At 40.2% G+C, this 18703-nt stretch overlaps 1 protein-coding gene across 8 annotated transcripts in view; it reads right to left on the minus strand.

Moving 5' to 3' along the window:
* The window catches only part of LOC124297648 (potassium voltage-gated channel subfamily H member 8), an 83322-nt gene that overhangs the window by 9717 nt on the left and 54902 nt on the right, over positions 1–18703 (minus strand). For all 8 annotated transcript variants that reach the window (XM_046748898.1, XM_046748900.1, XM_046748895.1 and 5 more), the window contains 6 exons: positions 15571–15804; positions 14366–14497; positions 12911–13038; positions 9054–9282; positions 5520–5683; positions 2440–2653 (listed from right to left, as the gene is read on the minus strand). In XM_046748898.1, coding sequence (XP_046604854.1) covers positions 2440–2653; positions 5520–5683; positions 9054–9282; positions 12911–13038; positions 14366–14497; positions 15571–15804 — 1101 coding nt within the window. The remainder of the gene's footprint in view (positions 1–2439; positions 2654–5519; positions 5684–9053; positions 9283–12910; positions 13039–14365; positions 14498–15570; positions 15805–18703) is intronic.

The raw sequence follows: 18703 nt of genomic DNA on the forward strand, positions 1-18703 counted from the left end.
GCATAATTCCTGCCGATCACTGCGCACGGCATAATGCGCGATGTAATTATTATCATCCACCTCCAAACTACGTGTAGCATTTGAGCTTTCGCACAACCACAATAATCGTTACTATCATCACCATCGTCATCGCCATCGTCATCGTCAAGATACGATTTGTCAGCATGACGTCATCATAGAAGCCTGAGCGGCGTTATTCGTGTTCCTGCGTTTTTGCGCACCACTTAAACGTTGAAAAGCTGCTACGTCACGTTCGTTATTATCGTGAGGTCAGTAATATTTGTAACCTAAATTCTTGCGGCAGAAGAAACGAGGATTGGATTTTCCTGGGTGCGGGATTCTAGACTCGAACCGCCAATTAGACACTTTCAACCTTTTCATCTTTTCGGAGATTAGAGAGGGTAGTTTTATCCTCCGGGTCGACGAGCGTTCGGGCTTTTCGGCCTTTTCGGCCATTGTCGCTTGCGGGTCCCCCGAGAGTTCGGAGAGAGCAAACTTCTACAGGTTTGACCCGGTACGCGGGAAGAGCTGACCAGACGTGTTTCCGCCTCTGAGGAAGTGCGTAGAGGAGAACGGAACGAAGTTGGATTCATTGAATTGGAGAAAGGGAGGCGGATACTGACAGAATCAATATTAACGAGCGGATTTCAACGTACGTCAACCGTACAATGGTGCCTGGTTTTGCGTCTTGGAGAAACCGAGCTCAGATGCTTCGAGGTTCCGGATTAATGGTACGTCCAAGTCCCTGCACAATCGTAATACAATGCCGGCGAAGCCCAACCATTCAGGACGGCTTTGCCTCAAGCTCTGATGTAACGATCTTCCGAATCCACCGCTTGCACGGCATTGCGCAATTTGCGAATTTGCGATTTTCCGTTTTCCACTGAATGGAATTATTTTGAAAGCTGACCGATCGAGTGAACGCGTGTTTTGAGAAACTAGGCGCGCCAACTTTGTCACATATTCTTCTTGGCTTCGGCTCGAACCAAACAAGTCTGGACTTAAAGTGCTTTCCGCGGTCAGCGGTGATTTTCCCCGTTGAACGGTTATTCGTGAGGCTGTGTATAAGCTATTTCAAGCCGAGCAGCGCCCATTTGCATTTTAGAGCTTCCGTTTCCTCGCGGAGGATCAAAAGTGTAAATATTGATAAAGGTTAACGCGAACGCCGAGTTTAAATTGTAGCCTGCAGCGGTTGAAACCCGCAGAAAGGGATCCGCGAAAGATATTCTTACGTCAATCCGTCTTTTTAAATTCAGGATTTAACAATTTCACGTCAAGGCGACGACGACGACGAAGACGAAGGCAAGGCAAACGAGTAGAACTTAATATTGAAGCAGTTCCGAGAGCTTTTCGCATGTGCAGCGCGAATCACTACAATCGGCAATAGATTCGAAGTTTCCGTCTGCGGTGAAAGCCGATAATTCTCAGGCAATTTCTACAATACATATATCCGTCGTAATACAGCGATGCACAACGAATTTCTTGATCGGAAGGTTTCTTAACGGACCCAATTGGAAATCATTTGACGGGGGAAGGGAACAAAAAATTTTCATACGTTTTCGCTTACCTCAATTTCACATTCACCCGTATGATACAATATTCACGTATTTTCAGCTCCGAAAGCTGCGAATGAACCTTGGATACGGTCTCAAGAGTGGGTATTTTTAATAAACGAAAAAATGTATTCCTGAAACTCGAGAGACGAAACCGCGACGTTACATCGTGGCACTTCGCTGATTGACGTGTCGCAAGTTTCGCGCACACACATACGCGTAACGTGCATTCCATACGCGATACGCGTCGTCGAAGTAGTGGGAGGGTATTTCCTTTGTGCCACGGCGGCCTGAAATCTACAACTCCCTGAGACGGGGTCGTTTGTGGTGAGAAAAATATCGAGCAAGATCGCATTACGTTGTATAAAATGGCATGGACAAAGTTCATTAACGAGTTGCGGGGTTGTTTGAGAAGGAAATTTTTGAAACTCAACCTTTCTTCCCACCCTCCCTTCCTCTCCCGCCCTTCGAAATCCACCCGAAAACTGATCCATCCAACAATTGGATAGAACGAAAGTATCTTTACTCAGCTCTCGAGTTTTCCCAGCCAATTCAATCCGACCCCCTTTCCTCCCGTGAGCCTAACACCCCGCCGAACTATCATTTTGCCCGGTCTGCAGTCAAACCGTCTTCACCGCTACTGTAAAGGGAAATGTTTCCAGTCGATGCCGCGTGTTCTCAAAATCGAGTAAAATAATCTTTCCAGACTCTAGCGAATAATCGAATCCAGTTCCAGAGACTTTTTCCTGGGCTGGGTAGGTTGGATAAAGAGAGGTGAAAAATAAAATACCTGCGAGAAAGATTATGCAAGGTGTTTATGCAGGTCGTAATTTAAAGTGAGATAATTTAAAAGCAATCCTGGGGATTTAATGAGGACACAACTTACCGAGATCCCATTCCCTGTCGTTCCGGAGTCTCTCCTTCTCGGCGATAACGTACCAGATGCAGGCGAGCCAATGGGCCACCAGGGTGAAAGACAACATCAGGAGGGTCAGGATCATCGCGCTGTATTGCGAGTACCTGTCCATCTTTTGTAGCAGACGAGCCAACCTTAGCAGTCTGGTTAACTTGACTAGGTGAATGTGACTGTGGCCCGAATCCTGATAATCAAACACTGTTAGCGACGTCGTGTATTCACAATACTATGTTAAAGTGTAACGACGTGGAGAATGTGACGGGGGAGATTTTTCCAGTATTTTGAGAAAGAGGGTATCTGCATCAAAAGCTCATCCACTAACTTCTATGAAGTTTACTTCAATATGAAAGTCTTCTTTCGAGATTGATTTTACTTACGCGTGCAAAGGAATCGTGTTGAGGACGTTAATTCGCCAAAAATCGATACTGTTTATCAATTTCGGTGCGGGATTATTAGTACATTGAGTACTTATCAAATTGTTATATTCGTGAGCTGCGAACATCTCTTTGAAAATACAAAAGTAGATGATATAAATAGAGGACGGATAAACGGACGCTTAGATGCATTTATATCACATTTCAAATCGCTTGGAAATGGTTATAAAATCTAGAAGATACATTCGCTTTTACACTTCGATGATTTACTTCATTCATTGTCAGAAAAGTATTTTTTCTAATACAATGCCACTGAAACAGATTTTTGTTGTTTACTGTCCAGTGGTCAATTCAATATTAGTTCATCATGATCAATACGAACGCAGTGTCGTCAAATTAAATATTTAACGATGCCAATACGATAAAAAAAAAACTCTTGCTTTGAATTTGTCGAAAACAATCTAATAGTTTTTTTCACAATTTTGAAGCGATTCAAAACGTAGGATACAAGTCAAACCTGTTGCTGAGGGATAATTCCAGTATTTTCTATTTTTGTAATTTAAAAGACATTATTACAGCTTACTAAAACAGTAATTTGATAAATATCCAATCTACGCTGTCGCGTATTAAATAACATTAACGTAAAGTATCGATTTTCGGGTAACCAGGCTCTTTAACGCGTCAATACGCAACCCGTAAGGACGGTGAAAAACGTTTCACCCTCCGGCAGCAGTCTGGCAGAATAACGGAGCCATGAATATGATCAAGGGTTGATACTGACGTGGGTGGCGCAGATGCTCGTCGGATTACGTGGGTATACGATCAGTAACGCATGGATTGAAGATTTAATCTCGGTTTCACTATTTGCGCCAAAAGTCACGTCTGCGTTTTCACTTTCTTCTCGTTTGCAGAGAGAGAGAGACAGAGCTCAGACGCCAACGCCCACGGTCTCGATACTTTGGGATATAATTACCGAAAAAAAAACCAATGTTATACATGTTACATCGATTGCCGTGACTGTTCTGCTACCAATATTTTTTAGTAGAATTTACGTAAACTTTTGACTTAAATTCAGAACTCAGTAATTTCACTGTAATTGCTACTGCAGATTCTATTGCAAAATACTACCGGTATTTTTTTTCTTTCGTTGAAGTTCTAAATTTGAAGATCAAAATTTTCGTGTACAAATTCTTCGTTAGAAGTTCAAGTCTGCAGACTGAATACGAACAGGAAATATTCGAAATTTTACTTGGTGTACGATTTCCTTCGAAGGTATTCGTATTTAATAGCATCAATAAATTTCACAACGAGGTTTTTATGACGTGAATCTTGCTGAGGTTTAATAAGTTCCTCCAAAACTTCGCTGAATTCCCTAAATAACTCTGCACGCCATTGTACACAAGAACCGGATGCGAAGAAACGGTGAAACTTGTGGGTGATCACGGATACCAGCGTCGCCTTTCGCAGACTCCGTTCGCCGAGTCACCTAGGCAACGTAATTCCCGATCGTATATCGAATTTCGTATTTATTGAATAAAGCCTGCGACTCGGCTACCCGATTGAAGCGTAAATATTCGACAATATATTATTTTCTCAAATTTTTGTCACAATGATAAAATTTTTTCCATGCAACAGACTGGCGTCCAAATGAATTTCCATAGTTCACTTCACCCTCCCTCACAATTCACGCATCGGTAAATTAAAAGCAAATTCGCTGATACGTTGAGAATTTGTATTTTTTGGCATAATAAGCTCATTCTGATTTTCTTATCTCTTTCCATTATTTTTCCGGAGCAAGAAGTGTCGGATTTAAGCTCGCTTTGGTGACTGGCCCATTTACAAGTATAGTCGTCTATCCGTTTTACAATATTCATTACGGGTATTTGACAATTCTCTCCTGGCACGAAGTACCTAAAATATTTAGTAAATAAGACAGAAACCGGAAAGGTGAGCCGGAAAAGCGAGAGAGAGAGATAGAGAAATATTTTGAAAATACGTGCTTCAGATCCACTCATCTTCACACATTTCCTTTCAAGGCGTAGACGGTACGCGACATTCGCTGTATATTCCGCATGAAATTATCGAGCGGGAATATCGTCGAGACGTGAATTTACTCCCACAACCCTCGACCAGAAACCGTAATACAAGGTTTATAATAGCTTTATCTATTGAAAAGCACGAACAATTTTTATTCTCGGTTCTTTTTGCACCGATCAGTCTTCTGCAGACAAGTTTTTTATAACACAAAGAGAAAGAAAAAAAATCAAAAAATCACATACCGTCAATATTACCCGTCGTGGGGTTAGTTTTCTTAAGCCGGTCATAGAATTGTTTAAATCTGCTCCCGTTTCTCGTATTTAATGAAACTTCGGGTCTATGGATTTAGGACGAAACTCACACAGCGTCCCGTTTCAACATTTTCGAACAACTTCGGTTGTAATAACTAACTTAAAATTCAACGTGCAAATATGTGCGTCAATATTTACGCATGTAGAAAATAAATCAACAAGCATGTATAGTTCTCGTTGCAATTATACCTGCATGTTTCAGTTCTGTAATCACTACAGCAAAAATTGAAATTAACCGTCCGATAACTCGAGTCTCGTGTGTAGTTTCAAATTTCGGGTGGAAAAATCGGGGTATATTTTATGCGGAATTTCAAGCACAAACACTGACCTCACCACTGTAAAGGTCGGACGCGTAGAGGAGGTCGAACGGCAGGGCTGCCACCAGGTCGACTAGGAACCAGCTTTTCAAGTAGTTCAAAGCGATGCTCTTACTGCTGCTGACTACTTCGCCCTTCCGACTGACGTAAGTCGTTCTGAAGTTCAGGATTATGTCTGAAATGGAAGTAATCCGTCAGTCTTGCGCCCCGAGCTTGCAAAAGCTCACACCAATTGTTATCCAACATTCTAAAGGATATCTGGGCACAATATTGGGAGTGTACTGCGTGTACAATAGTTCAAAAACAAAATGTTCATCCGAGGTTCTTATACGAAGTAAAATTACGTCGTGGCTGTAAATTTTCTTCACAATTAACGTGGTCGTAAAATTGTCAAAACTACGATTCGTTCAGCATCCGACTTATTCTCAATCTTATTTCGTGTCTACGGTATTTTTTTTTTTGTTTCTAATAAATTTTTCGCACCAACTGCGATGTGGAACTCAAAGTGATAGCATCTCTTGGAAAAGCGACCAACTTTGCTTTATTAACAGGCAGAGAAGGTCTCCTCTTTTTGAGGCGGGCGTGTTTTGTCTGGTTCCCCAGTATCAGCGTTGCTTTGTTCCTTTAACCTGATCCAAACTTTCTAATCTATCCTTGAGCTAGGCGGTGATGTCATCATAAAGGGTCCCGGTATGAATTTGAATTAATGTTAGAAGTTGGCCCGAAAATTAATCCTCAATTGAATTGAAGGTTCTACAACGGCGATACGAAATTAGTAAAGAGTACCTACCGTATAAAAAAAAAACAACCTAGGTTGTTAACAAAAGTCAAAGCGAATATTATAATATGACGCAAAAGGTGCAAAGCATGGGGATGAATCAGGTTCTCCGAGTGTGCGTTGAACGGGCGAGAACATTAACGTAATGAAAATGACGCGACCGACATTCGCGAATCGTCTGAAAACCGCATGGCAAAAGAATTGCAAAAGGAATAGAATGAAAAAAATATATGATAAAAAAACTACAGACGACAAAGGGTGTAGTGAAATATTCCCTCGAGTGGCGCGGTGCAATGAAAAGTCTCAACGCTTTCGGAATAAACATAATACACATATACATATATACATATAATGTTGTACAGAGTGGCTCGACACGATTCGCACGCATAATCTGCAGTACCGCAGATGCAGATGGATGCAGAATATGCACGGATTAAAAGTCACCCAATTCGTCCCGCGTTCCACATTTGATTTTCCATCTTATCCCCTTTCTTCCCCCCTCGGATGTCCTCGTTTCGGGCCGGAATTTACCCCGGTACACCCGACATGCGTCATACATCGTCGTCGGTCGGTTTTCAGAGGGGTTCGGAACACCCGCAGGGTCTGCGGTTCTTAAGAGATTGCCCACCTAGTGTCGAATCACAAAAGTGTTTTGCCAATCCCGTCCCAGGTCGGAAGTCACGCTTACTTTCCTCCTCGAGTATAATACGCTAGCATACACACACACACACACACACATGCATGCACAAGAACTACGCCTTGCTTTTCCTACCCACCCATGACGAACACGGTCTGCAGTGTCTGATCCGGTCCTTGTAACAACACACGTGATACTTTATTCAAACGGCACTTGCAGAAAAGAAAAACCGCGCCAAGTTTTTGCATGATTTGATCTGATGAAAAAAGCGTTTTCTTTTTCCCCGAGTTTTTCCCTTCTCGAGGGTACGCGGTTGACGAGAAACGATTCGGCTGACAAATATGACGAGTTACGACCTCCGTTTGTACGTAATACACCTTTAAATCGAGATACGAAGTCTGCGCAGAGCCGAGTTTTTACAAACGGTTGGAATTTTCTGTTTGCGAAATAATACCTACGCCACGCTAACAGGAATGAATTTTCTCGCTTTTAGCAAATTGGGCTCCGGCGAATTCCACGTCTGTCTCACCTCACGAATAGCTTGTAATCTTGTATTATAACCGTGAAGAAAGTACAATATACAAGGTATTATGTACACATTCTATGGATATATGTTACGTGAAATGTTCAGAAATTTTCGAATGTAACGTTCGTTCTGCTGCTCGAAAACAGACGGAAAATTATGAATTCTCGTACAAAAAACTTGGCTGCGTCAGACTTTTTTCCTCCTCCTTGAATACTGCCGAGCGCGATTATCGCTGGCGAAATTTTACAAAAGCTGGTAAAAAAGAATACAACCGTACAAAGCTGTTTTTGTTTATGCCTAATCACCCTTTAGGCGCATGAATTAATTATTCTGTACAATAAATATCTAGCCTAAGCGAAACGTTAATTGAAGAAAAAAAAAAAAAAAATAAAAAAATTTGACCAAACATAATAAAAAATGTTGACTGTCATAAGTCTGGATAAATTAATTTTGTTATGCATAAATATGGCGTGAAATGAAATCATCTGCCAGGTTAAAATATGAATATAAAAATTATCTCCATCTTCCAAATCTATAACAAGACAATAATTTATTCCTAATAATCAACGGAGCTGTTGTATAATTTTTATTTGTCAGCCGATGCGTGAAGATATATTTCGTTCTGTTTGCAAAAAAATCAGATTACTTGACGCGAATTTATTTATAATTTTGGTTGTTGATAAAAAGTTGCAAGGTGTAAAAGTAAATTGATCAACGACAGGCTGCAGATGGATGAGCATGCTCGTTTCTTTTCTTTAATTTTCTTTCGTTTACGCTCATAGTCTTACGGGTTTATTTCCCCATTGCAGCCCTCTTCATCTCGGCTGCTTATAAATATAGCCTAGGTCTACACCGTGTATCAGGCTTCCGGTTGTTTGCCCGCGATATTCTTTCGCTTTATTGGTATCCGTTCAACCGACACTTCGTACACCTTCCCTGTGATCGATGATCAAATACTTGCTCGATCACACGGCCGACTTGTCATCGCGGAGCGCGACTTCGACTTCCCACAACGGCCATCATCTCCGGTATACATAATAATTCACTCGCTCTTAAGCAGGAAATAGCCCCTGAGGTAGCTAACGAAGATGACGGAGAAGAAGAGATTCTGCAAAACGGCCGACGAAAACTTCTCGCATAGAATTGGAAGTGAAAATTTTTAGAGATGAATAAACGGAAGGGTCGCGATACAGAATTTTCAAAATTGCGAAAACTTATTCCGTGGGATTTCAAAACGTGCATAAGAACAATTAAGTACGAAAACACAAGGCATAAAATTATCTTTAGAATTCTGACAATTGTATGCTTTTATTTTCTACCTTCCGACTTTTCTGCACTTTGACTTTCTACGTTTACAAATCTATTGCATAAAATGAATTTTCGCGTTTTTGAAAATTCGATATCGCAAATCCCCGCGTAATTCATTCCCTCAATCGAATTTCCGATTTATCGGAACCCCGCTGTTCAATTTTCCGGAATTTTTCACAATGCCGGCGATCGATTACACGCGCAAACAGACATCCGGAAAACGAAGCGCGTACAGAGCTGGCTCGGAATTAGACTTTAAAATCGAGGGGCGCGATTATTGTGCGTCGAATACTCACCGATAATGAAGAGAGCTTCGACGACGACGTCGCTGACCATCGTTGGCCTGTCCGTGTTGACGAAGCTCGCGTTATACGGAACGACAATCGCCACGTAGAAAGTTGCGATCAGGATAAGCCAATCCCAGCAGGACTTGAATCCACCGTAATGACTCAGTATAAATCTTGATTTTTTTATTGCCGACGTTTTGTACTCCGGAAGCGGGGCGGCAGTGGAATGAAGAAGTGTCTGTAAACAACAAACGTATATTTATGAAAAATCTTTCCCGTTTCTTGACACGAAATTTCGATCACAACGCGTGATTTGAAATGTTATAAAAATTTTATAATCAAGTCGATAACTTTAAAAAACAGTAATCAAAAGGGACTTACAAAATATTAAATATAAACTCTACCAATAATATTTGTACATCGTTTGCAGACAATTTATTCATGAATATTCCGTGATCTGCGTGTCGCAAAAAATTATTTTGCCAAGTCCGATGTCCCTCGTTAAATGTACAATTGTATATTGATGTGTATTTACTTCGAAACGAACTCTCCCGTTTTAATTTATATTGTTATTTCATACCGGAATGTACTCGTGATATTATGATTTTAAAACATTATCTATACCGATAACAGACGGGATTCGAATACGTTACAAGGATCAGAAGCAAAAAAAAAAACCGGTAAGGTAAACGATAAAGTAACGTGAAAAACAAGGGACGGTTACAAAAGAATATCAAAGATATGAAAAAATTGAATGAAAAAAAAGAAACAAGATAAACAAAAAAGAATTAGGAAAAAATCAGCTAAAAATATCATCCAAGGAACACGTCGGATTCTTCATAAATGGGTAGAGGCAGAGAGAGTTGCGTTGTTAAAACGGAAGTTTAACCGTGTTTTACGTCAAAGTTGTAACACGTCCTTATTTCCCTTGGGATTAGGGTTTATACCCATCCCAGAAATTACGGGAGAACGGCCGTTCCATACGATATAATCGTTGAAATTACGCCTCGAACGTTAAAAGATCGGGCCTCAAATGCGAAGACAAATTCCGTTAGAAACTTGCATCTTTGTAATTTGGGGAGAAGAAATTAAATTTCCGCGATATGAATCGGATGCGAGAATTATATTTCCGATTCAAGTAGATCAAAGCAAAAGAAATTTACGTCCATGCGACTGATAATTCCCCATCGAGTTGAACATACTTTTCGAAATATGCTTGTCAGTCGTTTTTTGATAGAACTTTCAAAGCTTCAATCGTTTGGAATCTCGGTACCTTTGAGTTGAAAGTAAGACAGCCGGCTAATTATGGACACTGATTCTGTGCTGTCTGCATATCAGCAGGGTTGATAAAATATCTCACGTACGGGGGGGGGGGGGAAGAGCTTAGCGTAATGTTCAACCCAAATCACTCTTGCAGGTATAACTTTACATCAGTTGATGCGAAATTTACTCAGATGCATAATTTGAACATAAATTTTATATAAAATCACGTTAAATTTTCAATAATCGGATTGCTATTAAAAATGTTCGGTTAAATAGGGTGATCACCAATTTTTCCATAACATTTAAATATCTGTCGACAAATATCACAAGTTCATACACATATATTATGTGTAACACATGAAGCAATAACTGGACTATATTTCTGTCAAGTTTCAAAGGCCTTTGTGGAAAGATATACGCGTTCCTTAATTTCGTATCCTCATGCGAGGTAAGATCTTTTGCTTTGACTGACTTTAGCCATAATGTACCTTTAGCTGTATACGTATACTTATGTATATATATATATGTATATGTATACGTGCGTGTGTATATGGAATTCGGCGTTTCACGTAGATTTTGTCCTTTACCTAAAATTATACTTCAAAGGACGCCAGCAAACTAATGTAACAAGACTGCATGTGTATGCGTGTGTGTATGTGTGTGTATAGGAATATATTTTCACTTGTGACACATGAGATGCCTAAATAATAATGTCAGCTTTTTGAGACGTGCTTCGTACATCAATATGGATCCCATAATTGTCGTGGATGATTGATTTTTTTTTACCGTCACTGGCTGAGAAATTTGTTTTCTTTCGTTAAGTAAAACGTAAGTTGAACAATTCGAAAATTTTCATAAATTTATGTAGTTAGGAATTGAACCCAGACTAAGGCAAATTAATTCAATTGTTTGTACAACTTTTTGACTTTTGGTTATAAAACTCTCCAGTTTGTTTAAAGAACGAGATCAACTTGTATACTGATTCTCAAGGTCAGTTTGATTGCTCGTTTCGTTCATCTGCCGCACGGTGGAAGCTGTCAATGAATGTCAGGTCAACAAGAATTTTACAACCAACGGCGTCCGGAAAAAAAAAGACTTTTATATACAATTGGACGAATAAATTTTCGTCCCACTGAAAATATATACTATATTCTCTTTGTTCGCGGCTCTGCACAGACACGCACAGCTATTTGCCGACGATGTATATTTACAATAATATATATACATGCTTGTCGAGTGGTTTAATCAAGGGTGAAATGAAAAACAATCTATTCGAGATAATACGACGCGTAATTCACGCTATGTACCTGTGTATTTCCTGCGGTAAATAAATGTTTATTACCCTCGGAACTCGTAAGTGAATTAATAAAAAAAAAAAAAAAAAAACTTTTCATATTTACAACCACATTTTTTTGAACAATTTACCGCCGTCGAACACAAAAAGAAAAAAGAAACGTTCGGATGAAAATTATAGAAAGTTTTTTTCACAACTTGAACTATGTTCAGTAAAATTTTCAAGTGAACCGAAAATAAGAGAGAAATTCGATAAGCGAGAACTGAATTTTGCTCGCGTATACATCGGCATGTATCTATAAGTATTTATATGGGTAAAATGTCAGAAGGAGGATACTTTTTAAAATATTCATCAAGCATTACGTTACAGTAGGCGGAAGTAGTTGAAATTTCAATTGGATTACAACCTCCTAGGTACGGCGAGTATTAGCGAACTGTATGGCACAAAAGTCATTCGCGTTTCGGAGTGCTGCAGAGTTTCCGAGAGTGCTTAGAAGCCCGTCGAGTTCGCATGCAGGGTTTTGTTCGTGTTTATGCAGGGAGTGAATTTGCATGAGAAATATCGCGAGTGATTGCGAGTTCCCCTGCAATTAACTCAAAGCAATATCTGGCGAAAATGGAGGAAATTTAACTCGTGTTTTAGAATCAAGGAGATACTCGGCAACGTGTATCGAGTGCTTAGAAATAGATATTCACCACTTGATCTAAGCTCGCACAAGCTCACCAATCGATGAATTTTTTATAGCTCGCTCCTTTATTTTTTAGCTTTGAAACTCGATAACAAACGATACTTGAGTGTTCGTTCTGTTAAGTACGTATGTGTGTGTAATTCGATTTGATCTGTTCTCGCTTTTCCAACTACACGTTGATGAAATTATAGAACTCAAAACGAAATAAAAAAAACTGCAGCAATGTGGAATGAAATACTAATGAAATACTTCAGTACTGGTTTGGTAACCGATGACCATAATTTTTGTGAAACTTTTAAATGATTACAAAAATAGTATAAATACTTGAATATTCTTTTGATATAATTTCAACCAACATGTGACAAATATATGAGATGAAACAAAAAGAAGATTGTAAATATTTCAACTGACGCAAAAACTAAACGGTTCAGAATTTGCATTTATTTTATTATTTACATTCGAAAGATTAAAAGTATTCTCATTGGCTCACAGATTTGATCGATTTGGTAAACCGTAAAACAGATTATTACTATTTCAACAATGATTTGACTTTGTGCCGTGCCACATTGCGTATTATTGCTCCGATTTTAATGTCGCACGAGGAAAAAGCTAAATACTCACGTTGTTTATTTTCAGCTTGTGTTTGTTGTCCTGTTTGTAATGGCCCGAGAGTTGATAGAGAACTGCTCGACTCCGTCTTCGTCCATAATTAGCCGGAGGGGCTTCCGGATCCAGGTTACCATTCGCATCTTAAATCGACGAAATTAGAAAATTATTCTGCGTCGTATTTTTCACTGTCTTACCGAAGTCTGCGTCTATGTAGAAAAATCTAGGAGTGCGTTGTGCAAAATAGTCGTCGACAATTATCGTCTTCGACGAGGCAAAGAAATGAATTTCCGCGTAGCAACGAATGAGAAATCAGTGACAACCTCTCAAATTCCGAGATCCTAATCATTGAAATACCCGATACGATGAGAAATCTCGGGAGCAATTTGGAGAGGATCGCTGAAGCTTGTTACGAAGGGCGTGGAAAACGGTCCAAGTTTTAATTAATTGTCCGTCGACCGACACGTGAATATACATAGATGATATACTATATGGGTGGTGCGTAATGGGTAGAAACTCATAGTCAACCGGTTCTCGTTTCAGGCTACTCTATCAGCCGGGATGAATACGTTAATTGCTTTCCAACACTCCGATAAGTGAACGGTATTAATCCGCTTATGTGACAGCGATTACACAAATATCCTACATACTGTGATACACGAATTGTGCGTGATGCGAATCACGGGTTTATTAAATCCGTGTGCGAATTAACCAGCGATTATACTTTGGTTACACGCGATACATATTTTTATATTAGTCGAGAAGAAAATCGTAAGCTCATCGCCACAATCTTTATTCATTGCGGGGTTATTTTCAACTTCCGTCACAGCAATGCGTTACAACTGTTGAAATGGTTGAACTGGGTCGAAAACTCTCAATTTTTGTGGGCCGTGTTTTGTTTTGCAAGCGAGTGAAAACAGGGTGAATTAAATTTTGTTTGCGCCTGAAACTTCGGCTACTTCAGTAGTTTACGGAAGTTCAATTATTCGTCTAAAACGCTTCGAGTTCAGCCCTCCCCGAATTCGATTAGCGCGATGATTTACTACGTGAATTTCTAACTAGGGCTATAAAACATCTATAAACACGAACTTTAAACAGTTGCGTTCATTGCTCGGAAAAAACAAGCCAAACGATTTGAATCAACGTGAAATAAACGAGTGTACGTTCGAATTTTACAGTGAGTAGAAAAAGGAAAAAAAATCTCACTTCTATTATTTTACGTTACAATTATGCATTTTCAAACGTGTTAATGTGTCGCAATAAGTTTTAAATCGGTGCTAATTGCTTGCTGGCATCGTGCGAGTCAAATAATCCAAACCGACAAATCGAATTCACCTGATGAGTAATCATCCGGCATATTGCGAAGGATCGAGAAGAAAAGTTCTTGTTCTTCTATCTTCGTTCTTCACGTTCGCTGTTATATTTTTGTAATAAAATCGTGTAATAAGCAAAGCGTTAGTGCAAACTCACCACTATCGTACAACTCACAGGGCTGAAGATTTTTCGCGTCTGTAATATCCTTGTGCGATGCGAGAAAGAGGACGACGTCTCCTTTCTCGTTCTTTATAGGCACGATGTCGAGGAGGCAGTTAAACGGCTTCCCTGCACATTCAATACCAATTTATTCTCACAATTGCTGCCGAAGCTTGTAGAAAGAAGAACCAACGGAGACGATGCGATAAAAATTTCAAGCCATATAATATCGAAGTTATAAACAAGAATTTATTTACAATTCTCCATTTAGTATGCCGGGAAAATAACTCGATGAATTGATGTGTCAATAGGTTTGTGAATTAATTCTAATTCACCTGTGTCGATGAAAATTAACTGAAATGATGCAAAGTAATTGAATTGTTGAGAATTAACTGAAAACCGCCGAAAAAGGATTCGAATTTGTAAGAACCTTGCGTACGTCGTAAATTCAAATATTTCGCAGACGAATATCTCCTTAGGCACAATTGTCCCGGCAATTGAATTTTAATGAGTTCTCTTGCCTCGAACATCTAACAATGACATAGCTCACTGTATTAAATGGGTAATTGCAATAACCCGGGATGAGCTAAAGCAGCGTTGAAAAATATTCCATTGAGGTAAAAAATCCACAGCGAAGTTTTCAGCGCGCGATGTAACGCGGATAAGTTTTCCATCTTGAATGAAACTCGAAGAGTGCCTCGAGCCGCGTGAACTTGGAAATTGGGTTGAGTGGATGAAGCGAAAAAGATCAGGAGAAGAAACAAGAGCAAAAGAATCGCGGATGGAAAACTCCACTTGGGCTCAGCTTCCAATATCCCTGCAGATGTTTGCAAAATTAACTGAACCGAAATATATATTCCCGACTTACGTATATGCGATTACATGCACGTACACTGTAATCATTGGTTATCGGCATGAAACTACTCGAAGGGATTTGTTTTCCGAGTCAAGGATTATCGATACCGTGGAAAATGACCGACAGTCGTGAATAGAGCCAATTATTCGTTACGCTGCACTGCGGGATTAATTAACGAAGACCGCGGTGTGAACATATATGTCATCTACCGATGTCCAATCGGAATCTCGCCTGTTCTTCTGCGACCGTAGTTTCTAATGATCGAAAATCAATAATTTCTACATCGTACTAAAAATTTCGCACACTCAACAGTTGTCGGAAGCGATTTTCCGGCATGTTTGCTTACCGGTTTTCTTGTAGAATACAACCTCCATCTTGAGCTCAGTTTTGCTCTCGAGACTCTTGTCGATCATCGCCTTCTCCTCCTCCGTCGTGTCTGGTCCATAGAGAAATTTGCACGCGCAGCCCTTCTGCATGATTTGGGCGCGCGCGAAACCCGTCAAGTCACAGAATCCATCCGAACAGTAAACGATCGGATAGATCGAGGGAACTTGAGCATTTCCCAGGACGAAGTTGCTGTCTGAAATGAAAAATATACAACGTGCTTTTACAAATTTTCATTCGATAACTCAATTAATCGATTCACTACACTTTTCTCGGGATGAATAGAAGGAGTAATACCGCTGTTAATTCCGTCTATTCGACACCCTTTCGTATTCGATTAGTCGAATCACCCTTCAATTGGAAACACGTGTATTATACGTATACCTTTACGAAAGTCCAGTGATAATTGCATCTCCAATCAGTGAACGGTCTAGGAATACATTTCCACGAGCTTAACGATATTATACCGTATATATATATTTATATACGTGCGCATGTGTGTGTGTGTGAATGCCCGGCTGGAAAACCACGTTAAAGCCAGGGCGAGGAATATTGTTTTTCGTTCGCAAAAATCACTCGCAAATAAAGTTTCATTTTATTACTTAATACCAGCTCGCCGTGCATGTACGCGTGTATGAAGCGTGTAAACGGAACGCCAGATAGGATCGCTTTCACAGCGACGGTGGCTTTGCGATGTTCGATCAATTACTGCAAACCGCATGACGGGAACAAGGATTGGATTTCAACCTGCCGACATGCGTCCTGGAATAATTCCGCAGTGCGTATAACTCTCTTATCTCGGGTAAATTTTTCTTTTCGTCTTTTTTTCACTTGTCTCTAACACCATTTTGTGTGGATAGTTGACTCGAGAAACGGATAAGACCCTCTGTTACCGAGACGAGATAGCAGATTTCTGGGATATATTCACGTGACATAAATAATTGCTCCATTACGTGACTTGTCGGATGACATGTGGACCAAATTGGGGAAATACGAGAGGAGAAACCGTTGAGTTATGGTTTTGGGTAGCGGAAATCTGGCTCGGGAGATTATTTCCTCTTCATAGTACTATGATCAATGGCCTTTGGAACGAATGTACTCGTTCCTGCTGTAAATTGTCCGTTCTTGAATGGCAAAGTCGAGACAAACAAAATGTAGCGGCGATAGAGTTGATTAGCGTTGATTGCGGGAGAGTGGCAGATGAAATGTCAGTTACGTGAGGCTCTAATTAAACTTTTATTCCCGAAGGCATTCATTGACGAGAAGTTGGCGAATTAACAGAATTTAACCCAGCTTAAAGTCTACCTCGAAATGGTCAAATGTTTTGTCGATATATATTATATATTTGGAGAGTTGGTACGGACTCCTACAAATTGAAATAAACTTTTTACACACTTTCTGCATACATGTGCAGATGATGGATTAATATGGGAAAAGAAAACGGCAAAATCGCGTTACTTTTAACCTATCCTCGATCATTCACGAATCAACGAGGCTTAGCGACGAAAAATTTCAGAAAAGGACTCTACTTTTTTTTCCTGATCTTCGTAAAACTTGTGAAACTTCTCAGAAGTTCTCAGATAATTTTTTAAGGTATTCCGTAGACAGGAAGAAGTTCCAGAGAATGTGAAAAAAAAGCATTTCCGTAATCGCTGCAGCTTCGAAAGAAGCGATAGAAACGGTCAAGGATTTCTTCGGCGTGATAAATCGTCAAAAAGCTCTCACAGAGAGACTGCGGAAGACTCGAGAAAAGTTTCGTTAAATTTTCTTCACAACCCGATGTTGATGGATGGTTATTTTACATCTTTTAAAAACTTTTTCTAAAAGCCTGCTCTGAATGCTCTCCGAGAATCTCCGTAATCAAAGTGTGCTAATTATCTCGAAAAAACTCGGATGCAATATTTCCGCCTACAAACGGTGTTGCTTTTCTTAAAATGAGCCATCAATGCCGGATTCGGAAACGCACGTGCAGGAACTGATCGGAAAAATTGATCAGCACCGGTTCCGGGCAAAAGTCCCAACGACGCCACGCCCTCTGCCCTGAAAAATTGCTCCGAGCTTTTTCACCCGTACCTAATTTCCCATCAGAGTCACGGAAGCGAACGAACGAACCCCTTCGGATCTACAATTATCAAGACTATATATCGTCACGTTGAAAAGGAGCGATTCCGACTCCTTTCTGCCGCCTTTGTCGCCGGATGATCGGACGGTTACAGCTTAACCGATTTTGTCCCCGGTTTTCCTCGCACACTTTGTTCAAACAAAAGGTCAAGGTTCGTATGGGACTGACCCTTGCCTCCGAGCAACGCGTAACCAGACCAAGCTGAAAGCTCGGACGCGTCAGACAATGGCCGAAGCATTCCTCGTGATGATTTGTTGCGAAGCCAGGAGCAGCTGCGATTTTCTTACTCCATATTTTACCGTTGAATCTTGATCTCTGGTCCGCGAGTTTATACCTCGCTTACTTGTCCCACAGTTTAGTCTAGAACCACCGTGAAAGAAAATGGGCGGGGATTAGTTACATGAAAGATTTTCGAGTCGGAACGTTTGACGATTGATGAATCGGAACCGCGGGAATTTTCCGGCAAAAAAATTTTTCTCCTCCGCAAAGATTTTTCACTCGCGCGTTTTGCGGAAACGCAGAGGTAAAAAAAAATCGGGATCTTTGCTAAGCCAGAAGTTTATCATCAGAACGCTTGAACGGCTTGAGAATTCAATTTAGGTATACTTACGCAAGATCTATGAGATGTGAGACCCAAAAGTCTGCAAAGTTTCGTACTTTTATTACCTACCGTTATTCAACTCGAGTAGGGTTATGAATTTTCCGACTTTACTCGCCTTTTCATCTTTAAGCTTTCATGTATTACGAAACTTGTGTCGTCTAGAATATATTAAAATTCCTTGTTTCGAGGCATATAAACCGAAATTCGGCAAAACAAAACTTTTCCACTTTGCCACGTAGACGAGAGGAAATAAGACGGAATAACAGTTTTTTTCGCGATACTTTTCATCACCGTGAAAAGGCAAAAGCCTGTCAATCTGTCCGACAGGCTTCCGCGATGATATCGAAAACGGTTGAATTAAAAATCAGAAAC

Source organism: Neodiprion virginianus, chromosome 2, assembly GCF_021901495.1.
Source record: "Neodiprion virginianus isolate iyNeoVirg1 chromosome 2, iyNeoVirg1.1, whole genome shotgun sequence".
NCBI classification, from domain to species: Eukaryota; Metazoa; Arthropoda; class Insecta; order Hymenoptera; family Diprionidae; genus Neodiprion; species Neodiprion virginianus.